The sequence below is a fragment of the Pseudopodoces humilis genome, chromosome 16, assembly GCF_049639895.1.
Source record: "Pseudopodoces humilis isolate 2021_Gansu_Grassland_sample_001 chromosome 16, ASM4963989v1, whole genome shotgun sequence".
Lineage (NCBI taxonomy): Eukaryota > Metazoa > Chordata > Aves > Passeriformes > Paridae > Pseudopodoces > Pseudopodoces humilis.
In genome coordinates, this window is record NC_142215.1 from 12,184,874 (window position 1) to 12,204,240 (window position 19,367).

Sequence of the window (19,367 nt, forward strand, 5' to 3'; positions counted from 1 at the left end):
CCGGCCACTCGGCTGCTTGGGAATTTGCTCCTGGCATGGCGTGTGCAGGAGCAACTTCTCAAGCAAAAGCCCCCGTCGCTGGCTGGCTCGCTCTGGTGGGGTTTGCTTTACCTGAGTAAGGAGAGGAGGCTGCGGCCCTGGAAAGCCACGCAGGGCTAACGGAGCGCTCTGGGGCAGTCTGAAGAAGGATTTTTTTTTGTTTGTTTTGTTCTTTTTTTCCTAGAAATCTAATGATGCCATTTACAATGGGGATGGATGCGGACAGTTCACCTCTTGGCCAGCCTCCCCCGTGGGTCACTGTGGTCATGTTTGGATGCAGCCTGTTAGCTGAATGCATGTTCCTAATGCCCTCTTGCCCATGGAGTCACCTTTGACTGAAGCCCCATCTCCTGATGCTCCCAAACTCTTTCAGGTTCTGCTCTCCCTCCTAATCCTTCCTGGCAGAGTTTTAGATCCTCTTGTCAAATTTGAAACCGATTTCCATTTTGTCAGGAATGAAATGAACTGAAAGACTAACACTAACAGACAGAGACAGGTTTCCTGGGTAATGTTCAATGCAGCATTAGAAGAAACTCCCCTCCAAGGATGCCCTGTTGAGTAATGGCACCGGTCAGAGCAAGGGAGCACCAGGTAACCTGTCCATGCTTCAGTCGGTGTGGCCGGGCAGTCTGCTCAGAGGTAACACAGCTTTCCAGCTAGACTGAGCAGTTCCAGAGTTATTTGCTTCATGTTTTGAAGGAAATTAAAGAAAAGCGTGTTCTTTGCCTATTCAGAGTATGAGGCGCATATTGCTTATGGGAAGAGTGGTTTGTTCCTAATGGCTTAGAGAAAACCAAAAGGTTTATATCTACTTAAACAGACATGTTAAGCTAACCCAAAACACCTAAAATCTATAACTTGTGCATCAGTTTTAGTGTGTGTGGACATGTGTGTGCACATGTATACATACATACATACACCCCATAAAAATGTGTGTGCATGTACATATACACAGTCCTATTTAGGGGCTTGCATGTGTGTGTATCAGAGATCCTGAAATTGCATATTGGGTGCAAATTTAATGCTGGTATGAAAGTTCTCTTTGGTTTCAGCAAGTAGTCTATAAAGACAATACAATGGAAATACTAAAAATGCGGCAATGTACTTTGAATTTCCCTGCATTTTTAAATTCTCAAGTTTTAAATAAATAAGGCTTTATTCTCTAAACTATAGGTACGTTACAAAGCAGTGTTTTGCTGGAAAAAACTAAACCGTTAGTTATCACTGTCCTTTATTAACCTTACACTAATGAGACTGCATTCATAAGGTACTTTATATGTGAGCTTATCAATGTTTCCATGTCAATTATGTCTCCGTGGGGATGGAACACTTCAAAAGAAAGCTTGCTAAAATTTAAGGTAAGCTAGAGATTCAAAAAACGTCCAGATTAGATTTAATTTTCATAGATAATTGCTTTGTCAGCAATAAAGTGGGTTTAGCACACTGAAATACAGAGAAATATTCAGTGCCAAAAATATTTGGTTTATTTCACTTTATTTTAATAAAGAAATATTTCACCTGTATTCTAAACACTGGGTGGAAATAAACTATATACCCTGAACCTTGACTAGACCCTGTCCTCTTGGGAAATAACTGGTGCGACAAAAGTTGGTCTGCTTTGGTGTCACTGGTATTTTGAGTGGGCTTCATCCCTCAAACCAGCATCTGCTACTGTTTATAGTGCTTGGATTCTAGTTTACCTTTAATTTTCCTTTTTTTTTTTTTTTCCTTAAAAACAAAAATGTTGGAAGTAAGATTACCTATTTCTAGTCCTTGCATCGGGCCTATAACTGCATATTTGGATATTTTGGAATTTAATATACCTAGCATAATTACTACAGTGATTTGAAATACCAGTTAGAAGTCTAACAGGCACATGTATGGTTTTTAAAGTCTATTTTCCCCTTACATTAAAATTTAATATGCAGATGTTGCATGCTTTTCTCTTTAATTTTATCAGAGTAGGAATGGGATGATTTCTCTCCTGTGGGTCTGTTAGCAACAGAGCGTTTAAAGCTTTTCAGCTACAAACTTTGAACTATTTCATGCATTATCCTGACTAATAGATGAGCAAGAAAGAATGCGTGGGACAAAAGCTCAGCCTGCTACACATAGATACAAAGCCACGAAACATCGGGCTGTATCTCGGTGCCACGGGAATTTTGCTCTTGACATCAGAGGGATCACAGTTCCTCCTTCCAAAAGCACTGCAGGAGCTCCTCTTGGAGCTCCTCCCACAACATTAACTGATGTTATACCACTGTTTTCAATAGGAAAAGACCACGAGCCTTCAAAGCTGTTACCATTCCTTTGCCTGGTAAGGTCGATAGGTAAAAAAAAGCTCACTAATGTCAATGAGTATTGATCAGACGCTGAGCCCTGTGGTTTTGCATCCCTCAATTCGTTCAATTTTTGCATCCTGAGTGCCTCAGGTCTCCTGTTTGCAGGCTAGATGGCAGAGCTGAGCCACTCTGGAGCACAGCGCCGGGCTGCACCGGGCTCCAGCCCAGGCCAGTGCCCGGGGACAGTGGCACACACAGGGCACACACAATGGCACACACAGGGCACACACAATGGCACACACAGGGCACACACAGTGACACCCATGGCTCTAACACGTGGCTCTTTCTTGTGCTCCCGTTGAAGTCAGTGAGGAAAGGGCTCACTGAGTTCAATGGAAGCAGCATCCCATTCTCAGTTCCCGTGCTCTGCCAGGGGCTGTGATCTCCTCGGGTGACATTCTTTCTTGCCAATCACAGAAAGAAACAATAATGTGGTTTTACTAATTGCAAATAACAGTCTTGATTACAAGTTTTATGTGTTATACAGTTAGATTAGTTTATACCTATAACTCTACATAGTATTTGTGTAAAAATAGCTTTGGAATATTAAAATCATTGCAATAAAATACCTGCAATATAATTATTAAATGTGTTCTTTGGTAGCTAGTAGATTTTTTTATGGATGGAATAGTTTTCCTTTTTAAAATCTGAACATTCCTTAACAAACAAAGAGAATGCACTGGTTTAGGTACCATTCAAAATTTCTTTGCCTAGCTTGAACTTGTTTCCAGGCATTGCACCAATCAAGTTCAAACTGTGAAACAGCAAAAATCACACTACCGTTCCAAGGAATTCAGACGACTCCACGCTTTGTTGGCTGTGCCGTGGCACAGCCCCCTCTGGAGACCAGCCCTAAGTCCCTACCCACTGGCGTGTACGCAGTACGGATACACTGAACACCTTCATGGCAATTGCTGTGGACATGAAGAGCTGTATCCAAAGAGATGTCTGTTCAATGACAGGAAATCACTATGCTCCAAACCACTAAACAGCCAAGTACGGTGAAGATGATAATGGGCAAAGGTGTAAGACCAGTGGTCTGTTCCTCTTCTCTTTGCTTTCTGTTTCCTTCCCTCCATTTCGCTTTCTTCTTCCTCTCTGTTTTTTGCAAGTCGTCATCCTACTAAAGTGTGTGTCTTAGAACAAAGTCATAATGCAGGTGAAATAAGTCTTTGGTTTCTTTGGACTTATAAATATTTTTTTTTCAAATAGTTTTAAGTATAAACCTGCTATTTTGAGGTCCTGGTCTGTCTTTATTTATTTATTTATTTATTTTTAAAGCTTTTCCACCGAGGTTTCAGTTCGTGGTTATTCCTTCATGCTTTGGTACAAGTGCTTGATGAAGAAGATGAGTTGCCTGAATTGGAGCTGCCCTCGTCTTGCCACTTATCCAGACTCCTCCTCCGTGCATTCATGAAAAAGTTGCTGACGGTGCTCAGCTCCAACCCAAGCTGCTGGGAAATGGTGATTTGTAATTCTTTGGACGGACGCTTATTTTCCTTGAATATTGCATGTAGAGTTCGACGCTGGACATCGGTGAAGACCAACCGAGGCTTCTTGGGTGTGTTCCCTCTATCCTTCCCGTGTTCTTGTTCTTTCCTCTTGCACGCTGCAAAAAAGGGAGGATGGTTAGAGAGGGCTGGCAGAGGAGTGTGTGGGAACACAGTACAGAGCAAATTAGGGAAAAATAACTGTTTGTGTCAGCTTCCAAATTTGGAGAGGATGTGGGACATTTAAATCTTTAGCTCATTATAAACTATTACAAGTATGAGGAATAAAAATTAGAAAATACCTTTGTTGTTGTTTGTTAAAATTCAGCAAATGCTATTACTGAGAGATTACATTTTGATACCACCCATTACTGCTGAGAATTTAAGTATTTGATACCTCTAGATATCAAATGTGGAAATTTAGTGAACTCTCTTAACCTTGGTCATATTTTTTACCATTATTAGTTGCTTTCAATCCATTTCTGTAGCTTTTTGTTGACTGAGAAATAAGGAACTCTGAGAAACCAGGATGCTACTACAATCTTACATCTTAGGTCAGATGTATCCTGAACAAAATAAAACACATTTTGTCATGAAAAACAATGGTATAGCAGATCTTCTTTATAGAATTGCTCCTTATTTAATCTATCATCCCTTCTTTCCCTCTGAGAATGTTGCTCTACATCATTAAAGGGTGCTTGCAATTTGAAATCTGCCTCCCGGATCACCTTCCAGGCAGGATCTGATGGGATGTGAGGGAGACTCCCAGATCCTTCTGTCAGCCTTTGACTGTCTGCAAGCTCATCTTGTTAGCATTTTCCTAGGATAAAAGCTTCCCTGGGAGGACAGATTCCTCCATCTCACTTTCAAAATTGTCTGTTTCCCTTTATCTTCTAACAACGTCCTTTAATTCTGATTGAGAGATGTGTTTCCGAATGAAATACTAATGTTCTTTCTCTGTGTCTGTCTACTCCTGGCATCTGTGGAGATCAGTACTGATTAAATGAAGAATTTTGTGTGGTATCTCTACTTACATCATGGTTATTGGAATGAAAATAGCAAAAGTCCTTTCTACAACTTCTGTTACTACTGAGAGCCAGCCCTGGCATGAGCGTTTCCATTGCTCGTGGGAGGTATAAAAATAGTCATTCACCTTCTGCACTTGAGAAATAGGAACTGCACAGATCAGGAGCCAGGAGCTGTGAAGACTCATTCTGCTGGCCCAGGCAGGGACCAAGGCCCTGGTGGCTCAATCCCCTCTGAGGAGAGGCTTTTGAAAAGGTCACTAACAATATATATTCCTGCTACATACTCTTTCATAAGAAATCACACATCAATCAAATAGACTGGGCTGCCAAAATCATGTCTCCTACAGGTATTTTTATCTGAAAACCTTTGAAGAATGCTTTGAAGTTACATCCTGACCTCTAAATCACCATGGAGCTTCTGGGCTAAAAACCAGGTTTCCTCATGCACACAAACCCCTACTGTAGCCAAACTTCTGAATTCACTTTGGGGATCGGTGCCTGATGGAATAATCTGCATCCCCACTGGAGGTTAACATTGACAAATCAAGGGTTAAAAATGCTTTTGCAAGAAGAGTCTGTTATTTACTGACAAATATTAAGAATGAGGATACCAACAGCATCTCGGTCTTTATATATGTCTGACCATTTGAAAATCAGAAATTCCTGGGAAAGCAGCTGCAGGAGCTCAGCTTTATAACAGCCTCAGCCTCCTGCTTTGACTGGTCCTGCTAACAGGCTCAGGCAGAAAAGAAGACAAACCAGGTGCAGACAACATTTGCTGTGCTTCATTTCTGCTCATGCTGCTTTACACCTTCCTTTTTCAAAGACTACACAAATTCCATCTTCCGTCTAGATACTCTGTCCAGATCATAATTTGTCAGAAAATCCTAACGGCACAGATAGCGTGATCCAAGTCAGTGCTGTGCAATGCTTCAGTGTGAATCATCACATCACAAATGACAGTCACAGCAGTAGGTACAAAGCCAGCCCAATTAGTGATGTGAGCCTCTGGGGCTTCCATCACAAGCTACTACATGAGTTCTCAGAAATAGTAGGGAATTACAGAAAAAAACCCATCTGTTGTGAAACTAGCTTGCATAACACATTGTATTCCTGAACTTGTGCTCATTTCCTGAACTGTAGCATTCCCAAACAATTATTTCCATATAAAGTGTCCCAAGAGTTACAACATACCTTGTTCCTCAACTTCAATTGTATCAAAACCCTCATAGTTAATGCTAGTGACATCACAGAGGTAAGAAAAAAGAGCTCATTACTAGGGAGAAAAAAATAAAAGCTATCCAGCCTATGATACAAACAAACCTATTTTACTATTTTGCAAATATTTTCAGTTCTACTTCCATTAGCATTTGCCAGAGGCAGATTGAGAACAAAAACTTCCCAACACGCTCAGTTGTTCCAAGAGCCCTCGCATGCCAAGCCTCAGGTTGTGAGCAGCAGGGGTGGATACCACCTCTCATTTTCTGCCTTGTCCAGGCTCAGGAATATTAATAGCACTTAAAAATAAATAATGGTGATAATGAAAATCTGTAATAGGGTTTCCTTGTGATCGTTTTCCCTGCACTGGAGCCAATCAATTTTAATAATAAATTGTAGCTTCCAGCTTGCCGGAGAACAAATGTACACCATGGGATAAAATCTGCTCCAACATGAGAGTAGATCCAGAGCAGGCACAGAGGCTGGCCAGCTCACACAGCCAGGGCTGGCAGAGCCAGGCTCTCTGGCAGCAGCCTGAGCCAGGTCATGCCCAGGCAGAGTGGCTGTGCCTGCTCTGGCCAGGTCCTGCCCTAATGCCAGGCCCCAGAGACATCAACTGATGTGGTGGTTTTTGGAAAAACACCAGCACCTGTCTTATCAATTTATCACACACTCCATCTCTCTTTTATCTCACATAGCAGAAGATAATAACAGTAATTTGCACTGGTGTCCTTGTGCCCCTGCCCTTGAGCACTGTGAGTGGACCCCCTCCCACAGCACAGACACTGAATTTAGGTGCTTTGCAGGGTGCTTTGCTCCCTAGAGGTGTGCACCTCTGCCAGGACACACCTGCTGGCACCCTGCCCTCTCTCTCTGCTGCAGGCAGCCCTGCTCTTTGTCTCCAGGCTGCCCTGGCTGAGCGATGCTCCATGTGATGCCTTTTGAAAAAGCCTTTAAGAAAATCTTGTTAAGAAAAAAGAAAAGCAGAGGATAAAGGAAGAGTCATCCTGACTCTGGCAACACACGTGCAGATATGACAATGTAATATTATCAGTGCCAGAAGGAGCCTTATAAATCCAGCCCTGAACTCTGGCCTCTCCCAGTCACTTCCATCTTCCTGTGCCCTGAGCAACAGATATTTTTGACACTTGTAATTCTCCTGACACAGCCCATCAATCTATTTTTGTCTCCCTTTGTTCCTTCTAAGTCACCCGAGGGATTTGGTCAAGTAAACTTGCCAGACCTTGTAAGGTCTGCACATCCCACTGAGGCCCAGCTGCCTGTGCATGGTACAGAAGTGGGCTCTCACCTCTGCAGCTCGGCGTCTGTTGACGCTCTTCTGCAGCCCCCAGCTGGGTGCAGCACAGCAGGGTTAGCTCTGCTCTGCCAGGGGTGTGAACAGGATCGTGTCCACTATGAAAATGCACTAATTGCAGCTTTAGGTTGAGACAGTGAAGAGGATGTTTTGCCTGTCTGTGATATGAACAACATTATTCAGTCAGTCTAAAAGTCAAGATTATAGTAAGCTCAGGTGTTAACCCCGGTGCTTGATCTAGTGTTTCATCCCTAGAGGTGGACTTCTTTTTAAAATCAAAGGAAAAAACCCTGATTACAATGCATCAATTTTCAGGAACATTTGATGTGTGCACATGTGCCTGGCTGTTTCTGGCAAATTCCAGTTTTCCTTTCTGAAAAAGAGAAGCAAAGAATTAAACTGGTAATGCTCTCAATAAACCTAATTTCTGATGGTTTCTGGTTTGGTTTGTGAACACCACAAGTCCTGCTGGCTACTTTTGATGTCAGAGGGCAGCTCTCCCTGAGAGAGGCATTGCTCAGCTGGTGGCCTGCTGTGGTTCCAGCACAGAACAAGCTCTCTGGCAGGGCATGGAAACGTGCAGACACTGAGGCTGATGGTGGGTTTGGGAGGTGTCAGGCCTGGCAGAGCTGGGCTGAGGCAGCAGCCGTGCACTCTGAGGGTCACAGTGCCTGCAGCAGCTCCCATAGCTCCAGCACAGCTGCACAGAACGGCCACAAGCAGATTTTTGCCTGTACAAAGTGGCTGGAAGTGCTGCAGGGACACAGGGCAGCAGAGGGGAGCACCAGCAGCATGGCAACATCGCTGCTCGTGGAAGGGGAGGGTAGAGCCCTCCAGTGCCTGGGCAGGAGTCTCCTCACTCTGTGGAGGAGAAAGCCAATGCACACAGGGGGTCTCTGCTTACAGGGAGCTCTTTTCTCCTCTGTTTGCACCCAGAGTGGGTCCAGACCAGCAGGAGAGACACACACACACAACGTCTCCCCAGCCATGCTGAATTCAAGCCATGTGGACATGGAGAAGAGGCTGTGTGCAGGTCACCAATGACGGGATACAAGACCTTCCACCCTGAGGTGACGGCTCACATTTCCAGCTCTGGCCTGGGTCACTGCTGACCACAAGCCATTACTACTTGATGGCCACCAAGTGCCTTGTATGAAGGGTGTGGTGGTCTTTTACCCCTCCTCTTGCAAAAGTCTTTTAGTTATCCCAACTTAATCTGTACAAGAAAGACTGTCTCAAAGACATAAAAAGCCTTTTTAGAAGTCTCTCTTTCCATGTATTTTCTAATGTCTGTTGTGTCAGGTCTAGAAAGTTCAGCCACATTCTGAACTGCATCCACCTAGGAATCCCTTTCCAAATCATCTGCTTCTAGTTTTGAAACGTCACACAGTATCAAATAACATGTTTGGAGAGTGAAAACTCTTCACTGGTATTAACTGGAGTTAATCCTGAAGGATATTCTTCTGCAGGAGGCTCTACCTTCTGGTGGAGAGAGCAGTAGTATTTCTGCAGGAGGCTGAAACTGCTTGAGGACTTTGGCAGCAGGTAGCAGACAGCACTGACGCTTGAAAGAGCATTCCCTTCAGTTTCAGCCCCCTGTGGGATCAGGCCCTTCACAGCTTTTAGTGATGAAAGCCTACATGGGTGACACAGGTCATTGGTTGCTCCCCAAAACTTTCTCCTTTCAACTGAAAAGAGTATTGTCTATTCTGAAATGTCTGAGCCCACACTAAATTATTTATTTTTAATCCTGGCATTATTCAGCATTTGGCACTTGTTTCTCTAGTGATTTGTATTTACACTTATTCAGGGTGTAGGTGTTTCCATATACCCAGAGATCTTTTGATCTGTGTCTCTTTTCTCTGCCATCAAATCCAGGGAATACTCTTTTGCTGTTTCATAACATCAAAAGAGATGAAAATATGTTTGTGTATGGAAAGCTCACCAGAGGACATCAACCTGCCAACACACAGATCCCAGCTGAGCCAGAACAGTAAACATCTCACTGGGCACTGCATTAAAATGAGTGACCTTAATTTGCTGCCCCTGGAATAATGAAGTGAATCTGCCTGCGGAGTGCTGACTCAGCAGTTCGGGATTCAGGGGTTTACACAAACTTAGCGTTGATGGATCTGTAACCACTTCAGTGAGCTGACATCACCGTTACAGAATATGTTGCTAAGTGGATCAATCAGGGGAAAACACCTGATTTCCCTGCGATATAATTTAAAGTAAATGTTAAAATTCTTTAGCAAGGTCTTTCGTTAACCGTATTACTGTGACAAATATTTCTTTGCCTAGCATAAGTAATTAGAATTTAATCACTTAAACTGCATCTTAATTACCCCAAATGAATTGAAAGGACATTTAATAGCAAAGATTAAATTGCCTTAATGAACGATTTTTGCGACTGCATCAATATTTTAATCGCGTCAGCCCGGTCCGACCCCCGCCCCGCAGCGGCACAGGCGGACCCCGGCCGCGGGGTGGCGCCCGCTCCCCGCGGGAGGGAGCGCGCAGAGCGCCCGAGGCTCCGCACCGCGTCCACCGCACCGCGTCCACCGCACCGCATTATCCCACCGCATTATCCCACCGCACCATCCCATCGCACCGCACCGCATTATCCCACCGCACCATCCCATCGCACCGCACCGCATTATCCCACCGCATTATCCCACCGCATTATCCCACCGCACCATCCCATCGCACCGCACCGCATTATCCCACCGCATTATCCCACCGCACCATCCCATCGCACCGCACCTCATTATCCCACCGCACCATCCCATCGCACCGCACCTCATTATCCCACCGCACCATCTCATCCCACCGCACCATCCTATCCCACCGCACCGCACCGCATCCCACCGCACCGCACCGCATCCCACCATCCCATCCTACCGCACCATCCCACCGCACAACCCCACCGTGTCCACCGCACCTCATCGCATCCCACCGCACCGCATCCCCCACACCACACCGCGTCCATCACGTCCCACTGCGTCCCACCGCATCCCACCGCACCGCACCGCACTGGATCCACCGCACCACATCCATGGCACCGCATCCACCGCAACGCGGGGACCACACCGCATCCCACGGCACCGCATCCCACCACACCCTGGGGACCGCACCTCACTGCGGGCACCGCACGGCGGGTTCCGTAAGGCACAGCACTACACCACGCCATGCGCTCCGCGCCGCGCCGCGCCATGGGCTCCTCACCCGCGCTGCCGCTCCGTACCGCACCGAGCCGCGGCCCCGCACTGGGGAGTGCCAGCCGCTCCGTTCCGCTACGCTCCGCATAGCGCAAGCTGGGAACCACCATCCGCCCGTGCTGCGCTCTGCTGTGCTCTGCTCCGCTTGTGCGCCCCGCCTCCGCGAGCCGGCCCACTGGGCCCGGGCAGCACCGCCCGCTCCGCACCTGGCCCTGCCGCTTCTCACCCTCCGCACCTCCCGCCCCGGCAGCCCCGCCCCGGCCGTGTCCCCCCCGCGAGGGTCCGCGGGACAGAACCGGCTGAGGAACCGCACCGGGCCCGACGGGCCCGAGTCGCTGACGCCGGCTGACTCCGAGCTGCGGGAGCGAATCCCCCCGCCGGCCTTCGGGTGCTGACTCCGGCATCAGGGTTGGGTCATTCCGCCCCCTCCCGCATCCCCAGTCATAAACTTTGCTACGGCAGCCGAAAATTGAGCTTCTAAGCCGTGGAAGCGACGCGATCCGTTTCAAAATCTTCACTGCAACACTGAGAATCGCCGGATTCACTGAAAAACCCGTGTCGTTTCTCTGGTTCCGCTCCTAAGGACCGGCCTGCCTGCCTCCGCTTCCCCGGCTCCAATTTTTTATGTTCTCCGTCAATTCCAATATATTCAAAATAACGAGATATGTTAAAAAGAAAGGAGAAATGATTCAGTGATGACATAAAGAAGGAAGTTCTCCCGTTGGGGGGGGAACATTAAGGGAGCCGTTTGGCTGCCTGCCTGTGCGGGGGGAAATGGGGGAAAAGGGGGTGCGGGAAACTCCTCCTCCTGTGGCTCAGTTCTTATCAACGGGTTTGTAATGCGTGCGACAACAATGCAGAATTCTGCACCCTAAAAACATCCAAAACCTGAACCGGGGCTCACTTCAGTGGCTTCTGTGCCCGAGCGTTAAGGAAGAGCCACCCCCGCGCCATCCGATTCAGTATTTTAGTCTGTGTGGAGCAGCAGCATCTCTAGCTCCAGCAGGCAGCTCCCGCACACGCCGGCCCTGCGCTCCGCACCCCGCAGCAGCCCGCGGTGCTGCCCGCACTCCTGCGGACAGAAACCAGCCAGCGAGCTTTAATTGCCCTTTGGGCTGCACGGAAAGTGTCACCAATGAGGCTTCCTATCGCCCTAAAACGGGGGGAAAAAATGAAAACTACTGTTCAGCTAATAAATTGTTCTTATAAATTAATCTTTCAGCGTCATAAAACTTGTTTCTTCTTAAGCAAAACGGCTCAACTCAGCTGCGCTTCCAAAGAGAGTCCGTCAGCATAGGTCACTTCCCTGTACGTGTATGATTAATCCAGGCAGATTTATGTCTGAAACGCGAATCAACATTTATCGATTTGATCATGGAAGCACCCGACAAGCGGCCATGCTGGGTCCCGGTCGGTCCTCAGGAAAAACTCCCCTCGATGCCTGTAGTCTTCAGGTGAAATTCACCAGTATTCACCATTCATTCAGTACTTCAGCAACAGCTCCTGCGCTTCAGTCACCTTAGAACTCCCTGGAAACTAACTTTTCTCTTGTGTGGAGCTTATGCAGACCTCTCTGCTACACAGACAGGCAGGTGTAGGCTGACTAAGGCAAAGCAGGACGGCTGGTTTAATGCCGGTACAGGCAAAGCCAGGCGCCGAAGCACACCTGGCCTGTGGATTTCCAGATGATTTTGTCTCAGTGTGATCATCACGTTCCTTCCTGGCTGTGTAAAAGGCAAATCGCACACGCCAGAACCCAGCTGCAGCACCGGCAGGAGCCCGGGCTCCCTACCGGTGGCACCCGCAGCGGGCACAGTCCCGGTGCCATACACCTCTCTTCCTCTCGTCCTGGGATGTCCCGACCGCTCTGGCTGGCTGAGATAAGGTGCTGGGGGAAACTCGCTTCCCCTCTGGCCACGCACCCGTTCGAAGGCACTCATCCCCAAAACAGGCGCCCTCAGGGCTCTGCCCTGCCGGGAGCCGAGCCGCTCTGGCCGCGGGCAGCCCGTGCGCTCAGCCCGGCGCTGGCCGCAGCACCGCGCCACTAATTGCCGGCTGCCGCTACGTATAATCGATGCGATGCTGCTCCCCATCGTGGCCGCCAGCCGTGGGGAGGCTCAACAAACACCTGCGCCCGGGCTACGGGCGGCCTCGGCCGTGAACCGGGAGGGGGCTGGCCCTGCCCCGGTCCCGCCGCGGGGCTCGCCCGGGAGCGGGGCCGCCGGGGCGGAGGAGGGGCGGGACCGGCGCGGGGTCGGGCCCTGCCGGCGGTCGCTGTCCGTGGTGCTGAAGTCGGGCGGGGCCTCATTCGTTCCCCGCTGGCGGGGAAGGAGAGGCCGGAGCCAGCCCGGGCGGCGGCGCGGGGCCCCCGCTCACAGCGCTGTCCGGAGCCGCCGCCTCCCGGCCCGGGGAGCCGCAGCCCGGTGCAGGCGGGGTGCCGGGGCCGGTGGGGCCGCTCCCGCGCTTCGGCGGCCAGTAGATGGCGCAGGACCCCCGGGAACCGAGGGGCGACGAGCGAGGGCTGTGGACGGCGCGACGGCCCCGGCCGGTCGGGGAGGGCATCGCGCCGCAGCCCGGCTGCGTGACCCCGGGGCGGCCCCGGCGGCACCCACGGCCGGGAGCGGCCCTGTTTTGAGGCTTTCGATCCAAACGGCAGCGAGGGTGGGAGCGGGGCACGGCCCCCGGGTGCCGCCCCGCCACGCGGCGGGTAATTAAAACAAACAAACAACCGAGCGAATGCACGCACGAACAGGCAGGGGCCGAGCCGGGCTGCGGGGGCGGGGGCTCTGCCAGGACGGGCGCGGGGAGGGCCCGGCCCAGTGCGGAGGAACGCGGCTCGCCCGGCCCCGCTCCTCCTCCTCCCGCTGGGCAAACATTAACGAAGGGCAAACGCGGCTGTAAATCAATCCCGCCGAAGGACGCGGCAGGCAAACAAGTGCGCCCCAGCGCTCCCCCGCCTGCGCACCGGGCGCTGCGGTGGCGGGCACGACTGCTCCGGCGGCTCTCCCACCCTCCGATCCCTCCGGGACGGGGCCCCTTGTCTCGGCCCAAGCAGCGCACCGGCAGCGCCGGAGCGACAGCTGTCACAGCCCAAGGTCCGCCGAGCCAGGCCCGGGCCGTCCCGGGTCGGCAGGAGGGTCGGGAGGAGAAAGGCCTCTCCCCCGAGCCCGGTCCCCGCTCGGAGTGTCGCCGGTGAAGGCCCCGGTCGATGCCCCCCTCCTCCCTGATGCAAATGCCTTCATGCAAAGTGCCCGCAGGGTAAATATTAAACAGCCCCTAATGAGGCCACCGGGGCGGGGGTGGCCCCGACCTTCCCGGCGCGCTCGGGGGAGGCGGCGGGCGAGAGGTGCAAACGGCGTCATTAGATTTCATATTTAATGTGGAAAACGTTCTGATTACTCCATCGATTTCTTTACAGTTAATTTGGCGAGAATTTCTCGCCGGCCTCCCAAGGCTTCAGCTTAGCCGGGATTCACATTAGGAGGGAGAAAGGATAAGAGGAGGGGAGGAAAAGAGATGCAGCTATGAAAAATACCGCTCAGGTCTCAGGCAAACATGGAGCAGCATTGGAGGGACGGGCCTGCCGCCTCCTGAGAGCCGCGGGCGAGCTCGGGTTCCCACAGGGCGCCTTTCGCTGCTGACACCCGCTCGGGGAACCCCCGCGGAGGGGCTCTTCGGGACGAGCTCGCTCAGAGGGGGCACATCGGCAAAGAACCCCTCCGGCAGCAGATCCTAAGGACCCTTGGGCACCCTTACACGCCCCTGGTGCGTTCGCAAAATGTGTCTTCGGTGAATTTTCCCTGGCCGCTACCCTTCCTCCCGATCGGCGGGGCCGTGCGAGGCCGGCGGGCAGTCGCAGTTCCAACAATGAATGGCTCGAAGCAGATTATTTTTTACTGAACAAGACAAAGTCGGGATTTTTTTTTTCTTTCTTTATCCCCTCCCGTTTCCTCTCTCTCACACACACGGGTTAAAAAAAAACCAAACCCGAAACCAAAACAAAACCCTGAAATAAATTCAGCCTGAAATCCCGGCAGGCTGCAGAAGGGATGTACTTTTTCTTTTAATTGTATTTATTTTCTCGGCATCCCTTCACAGACCTTCCAAATGTCAATGAAGGCGAGGGGGAGGGAGGGAAGATTAACAGAGAGACAGTCAAATAGATAAATATTCAGTGATAGAGAGGAGAGAGAGAGTGGGACAGACAAAGGAAAAAAGAACAGAGAAGAGAAGGGAGATGGGATGAATAAGATGGAGGCTGGAAGAGGTCAGCTTTGCAATTAGCAGTTCTGCTTACATTTCAAGAGACAGCCCAGGAAGTGTCAAGACCTCAATCCTGCTTCCATGTAACTACCAATTTTTCTTCTATTTGTCGGAGCTTCTGTAATCTGGGAGGTAGGAATCCCCCAGGGACGGCTGGAAGGGGCAAATACTCAAGATAAAGTGCAAGGCGAGACCGCGAGGCCTAAAATAAGCAGGCTCCATCCCCCTCACTGCCTCCCGGTTGTTGTCTGCAGGAAATCGGAAAAGGAAGAAATGAAGGCGGCTCTGGGTATTTATCTACCTGATAATTCTCTAAACGCCCGGGAGTGAGTTATAATTTGGACGTGAAATTTAATTTGCGTCGGCTGCAGTAATTTATGTTATTTTGAATTGATGTTCATACATCAATATCAATCGGGGCAGATTTTTACCACTTAGTAAGATCATCACACATTTAAAACCTGCACAAAATAAAATCGATACTTTCTGCATTTACCGCCGGTGGCTGGCAGCGCGGCGCGGAGGGGCGCGGAAGGAGGCGCAGGCTGCGCGGGGCGGAGCGGGGGCCCCGGGACCGCCCCACTGCCAGGGACGCAGCGCTATGCAAATGGCCACGTGCTGCCGGAGCCCAGGTGGGCAGCGCCCGGCGAGGCCCGGAGCCCCCGGTACGCGAGGGACGCCCGGGTGCAGGCGGCACATCCCGACCCCCCCCGTGCTGCGAGGCCCCCTTCGCCCCGGGGAAGCTGCTTCTGTAAGGTGCCAGCTTTGGGGCTTCATCGGAAAGGGAAGGCGGAATAATGAGGCTTTGTCTCTCTAACGGGATTACCGGGATCCGTTTATGAGAGGGCAGAGCTGAGGTGGCTGGAAGCAGGGGCGGTTTGGGAGCAGAAGCGAACAATGGGACCCTCCGGAGCCGGCAGCTGGGCAGAACACGGCCGCCTCCCTCCCTCCCTCCCTCCCGGCCTGCAGCCGCCGGGGCTGGCAGAGCTTCCCGGCAGGCAGCGCCAGGGAAGGGATGCCAGCAGGCTCCGAATCGAGGGGCTGTTTCCAGTATCGATCTATGCAAATGAGCGGAGAGTCAGGTCGACCAAATTGTCGTAAAAATCCGCTCCAAATCGAAGAAAGTTCGCCTTAGCAATCGTTACGGGGGTATTGGAAACACAAACTCCATCCTCCTCTCCCGAGTAGCACCAGCAAGACGAGGGTTTTTCGCTGCTGGGGTGGCTGCTGAGACAGGGAAGGTGGAAAGCGCAGTTTCTGAGAGCTCAGACCTTTGAAACTGACTCCGCAGGAGTGGAAGGCAAAGAGAGCAACGTCCTCCCACCGGCGGGCACCTAAAGGCCAGCTACAGCTGGGAGGGAGGCCCTGCCCCGGACCCTTCCTAGCTCTGCTGTAGGTTTCTGGAACAAGGTGGTTGACTGAAAATAGGCACGGAACACGGTGGCTGCCCAGCTGCGTCCCTGCACACCCTGAAACGGCCGCAAGTTCTCACCGCCGCGGTACTCCAAAGCTCAAGAGCAGTTGTGCTTTTGAAAGGAGAAAGATTTGGCCCTTCCCTTATTTTTGTCTGTGAAACGGATCAGTGACCCCGGCTCCAACTCGGATTGACTGTCTTGCGATCTCCAGGGACAAATTAATGGAGACCTATCACTTAATTAACAAACCCTCGCTCACGGTATATTAAAGCCGGTCTCTGCACCGGGAGCGCAGACGGGAGGGTTTGGGGAGGCGGCGGCAGAGCACGGGTACGGACCGGGACAGGACGGCCATCTCTGAGCAGACAATACGGGACCCGCTCGGAGCACACCGGGCAGCGAGCACCCAAAGCGGGGTGACGCTCTGGAGCAGCGAAGCCACGACACGGACGGTTTGTCACACGCAGAGACATCCACGCGAAACTCAAACTCTGCGGCCTAATCATAACTACAACCAGTTAAAAAAATAATAATTAAGAAACCCAACGATTTTAGCCAACAGCATTTCTGAGCCACCGCTCACCGGCCGGGCTCGGCTCACTCGCGCCGAGCGCCTGTCCCAGCTCACCCAGCCCAAGCGGGACGCTGGCCCCGAGCCCCGCCGCGACCTGAGCCCACCGCCCCCGACACAAAGCAGTCGCACCGATTCCTCTCGGCTGCGCATTACCGGGGCTCCCCCGTACCCCGTCCCTGGGCCCGGTAGGGCCCGGTTCAGCGACCAATTCAAGCGTTTCTGCCTCGCCCCCCGCGCTCCGGGCAGGGCTGCCGCCGGCCGGTGCCGCTTTCGGCGGCGTCCCGTTACCGGGCGCGCTGGGCGTCGTTGTGCCGGCGGCAGGAGAGCCTGGAGGGTGCGCCCCGGCCGGGAACGGGGAGAGCCGGGGCGCCGCACTGCGCAGCCCGAGCCCCGGCTCGGCTTTGTCTGAGTGCGGCGCAGAGGAACCGGACGGTGCCGGTGCGCCGAGCCGGGAGAGGGGAAGGGAGAGAAATGGAGCGGCGGAGCGGGGGATCGGTGCTGCTCTTCAGGGACAGGCAGGGACCGGGGCGGCCTGCCCAGGCCCGAGGCCCCGCTCTGCCGCTGCCGTGCCCCGACCCCGCAGCGGGCTCACCTGCAAGCCGCAGAGCAGACATCCGCTGAAACTCCGGCTCCTGGAGCCACTTCCACATTCTGCGGAAGGTCTCCCGGCCGGATTTGAGCTTGCTCCAGGGCTTGGGGTTCCTCAGCAGGTCTGAGAGCGTCCCTTGAGAGCGGCACAGCACCCTCTGAGCGAAGATAGCCTGGGGGATGCTGTACCGCTTGAGCTCGGTGGTGATCCTCTGAGCTACTTCTTTGGTATTGATTTCTTCCATTTGCCCTGAATTACTTCCACTGTTGACCTGCGAACCAGTTACAGAAGGGTTTTGCTCCCTGGCAGAGCCCAGGATTTGCCCGTGGCTCTGGGCATTCAAGTGGGCATGGGGGTGGTGTGGGATCCCGTTGATAGGCACCATGCCAGCAGAGGTGGGGGTGAGGTGTTGGTCGCCATGCCTGGCTAACATGGCAGGGTGGTGGGCTTCAAATCCGTTTGGGGTGAGCATTTTCTCGGCGGGCATGGTGGCACCGGGGTGAGCGTAGTGGGGCAGCCCTTGCTGGGAGTTGTGGATGCTCCCCAGGCCCGATCCAGACAACGGAGAGAGGCTCTGTCCCATGCCGGTAACATCCTTGTGGTAGGGGGTGTAGAGATTGTTCATAGACGCCAGACCCCTCTCGTCCCGCATGAGCGTGAAGCTGCCGCTCACGTTGCCCGGTATCCGCTGGTGGGGATGGTGATGGTGGTGATGATGGTGGTGGTGGTGAGGGAACTTGTCCGAGACCGTCGAGATGGGAGGTAGAGGCTGAAGAGGGGTTAACGTGGTGTAGGTGCTGCTCATGCTCATGCCGGGGGGTGTCTCGCAGGCCATGGTCATGGTGGGGTGCAGGGGGCCGGTCAGAGCGTGCTCGGGCGGCCGGTGGTGGTGGTGGTAGTCGCCGCCGTCGAGGATGGACGCCATGCCCATGGAGCGCGGGTGGGCCGGCAGGTGGCTGCCGCGGTGGGCCACCGCGCTCCGGTGGTGGGGGCTGCCGCTCATCAGGTCGGCGGCGGCGGGGACCGGCTCATGGCTCACCCCGTGCAGATCGCCGATGTTCTCCATCGCCAGCTGCGCGTTCATCGTCGGCCGTGCGGGCGGCGGGACCGCACATCTATCTGGTGGGCGGTGGGGCGTCCTGGAGCTCTTGGCGGCGGCCGGTTGCTCCCGCGGGCCGGCGGCGGCGGGCGAGCGCTGTTGGCTGGTGGTGGCGGTGCTGCTGCTGCTGTTGCCGGGCTGCTGGCTTTCCCCGTTTTGGTTGGCTTTTTTTTTTTTTTTTTTTTTTTTTTTTCTTTTAATTTTTATTTTGTGGCAATGTATTTATTTTTTTTTGTTTTTTCCCCGCTGCTGGCTGGCGCCGCCGGGCCGGTCCTAGGGCCGCCGCTCCCTCAGGCCGGGCCCCGCAGCCGCGGCCGCGGCGGGTGTGTGGTCGCGTCCCTCGCCATCCCCAGCCATGGCTCTCTCTGCGCCCCGCGCTCCGACACCGCTCCGTGCTGCAGCGCCGCCGCCGCCCGCACCGCGCATGCGCGCGGCGCCCCCTCCCGCTCCGCCCCGCCCCGTGACGTCACCGCCCCTATTAAGCGGGAGAGCCGCGCGCGGCGGCGCCCAGAGGCGGCGGTGCCGCTGCCCCGGCACAAAGGGGCGCTCCGCCCCGCCGAGCAGGGACATCCGCCCCGCCCCTTCGGTGACTCCGCGTTTTCCGTGAGCGCGGAGCCTCCTCACCTCACCGGGAGCTTCCGGAGGTGACACCGGACCGCCCTGCCCCGGGGCCCCCTCGGGCCGTGCCCTTTGTGTCCCCCGCACTCCCCGCCGTATCCGCCCACACTGTTCCGCAGCCGCCTGCCCCGGTATCGCTCCTCTCAGGTGCCCTACGGG

The 19,367-nt window shown here is 53.0% G+C and overlaps 1 protein-coding gene across 2 annotated transcripts; it reads right to left on the reverse strand.

The window, feature by feature from the left end:
- Positions 1-1,745: 1,745 nt before the first annotated feature.
- On the reverse strand, positions 1,746-18,844 carry ONECUT1 (one cut homeobox 1). Of its 2 annotated transcripts, none has more exons than XM_005521482.3 (2): positions 17,495-18,832; positions 1,746-3,990 (listed from the first exon to the last, which is right to left on the reverse strand). In XM_005521482.3, exons 1-2 carry the CDS (start codon positions 18,573-18,575, stop codon positions 3,698-3,700), a joined length of 1,374 nt encoding a protein of 457 aa, XP_005521539.1. In that variant the 5' UTR covers positions 18,576-18,832; the 3' UTR covers positions 1,746-3,697. The 2 variants fall into 2 exon arrangements, with proteins under 2 accessions (XP_005521539.1, XP_087919264.1); XM_088063138.1 differs by lacking the exon at positions 1,746-3,990 and adding an exon at positions 14,718-15,161 and having other exon boundaries at positions 17,495-18,844.
- Between the last annotated feature and the right edge of the window lie 523 nt (positions 18,845-19,367).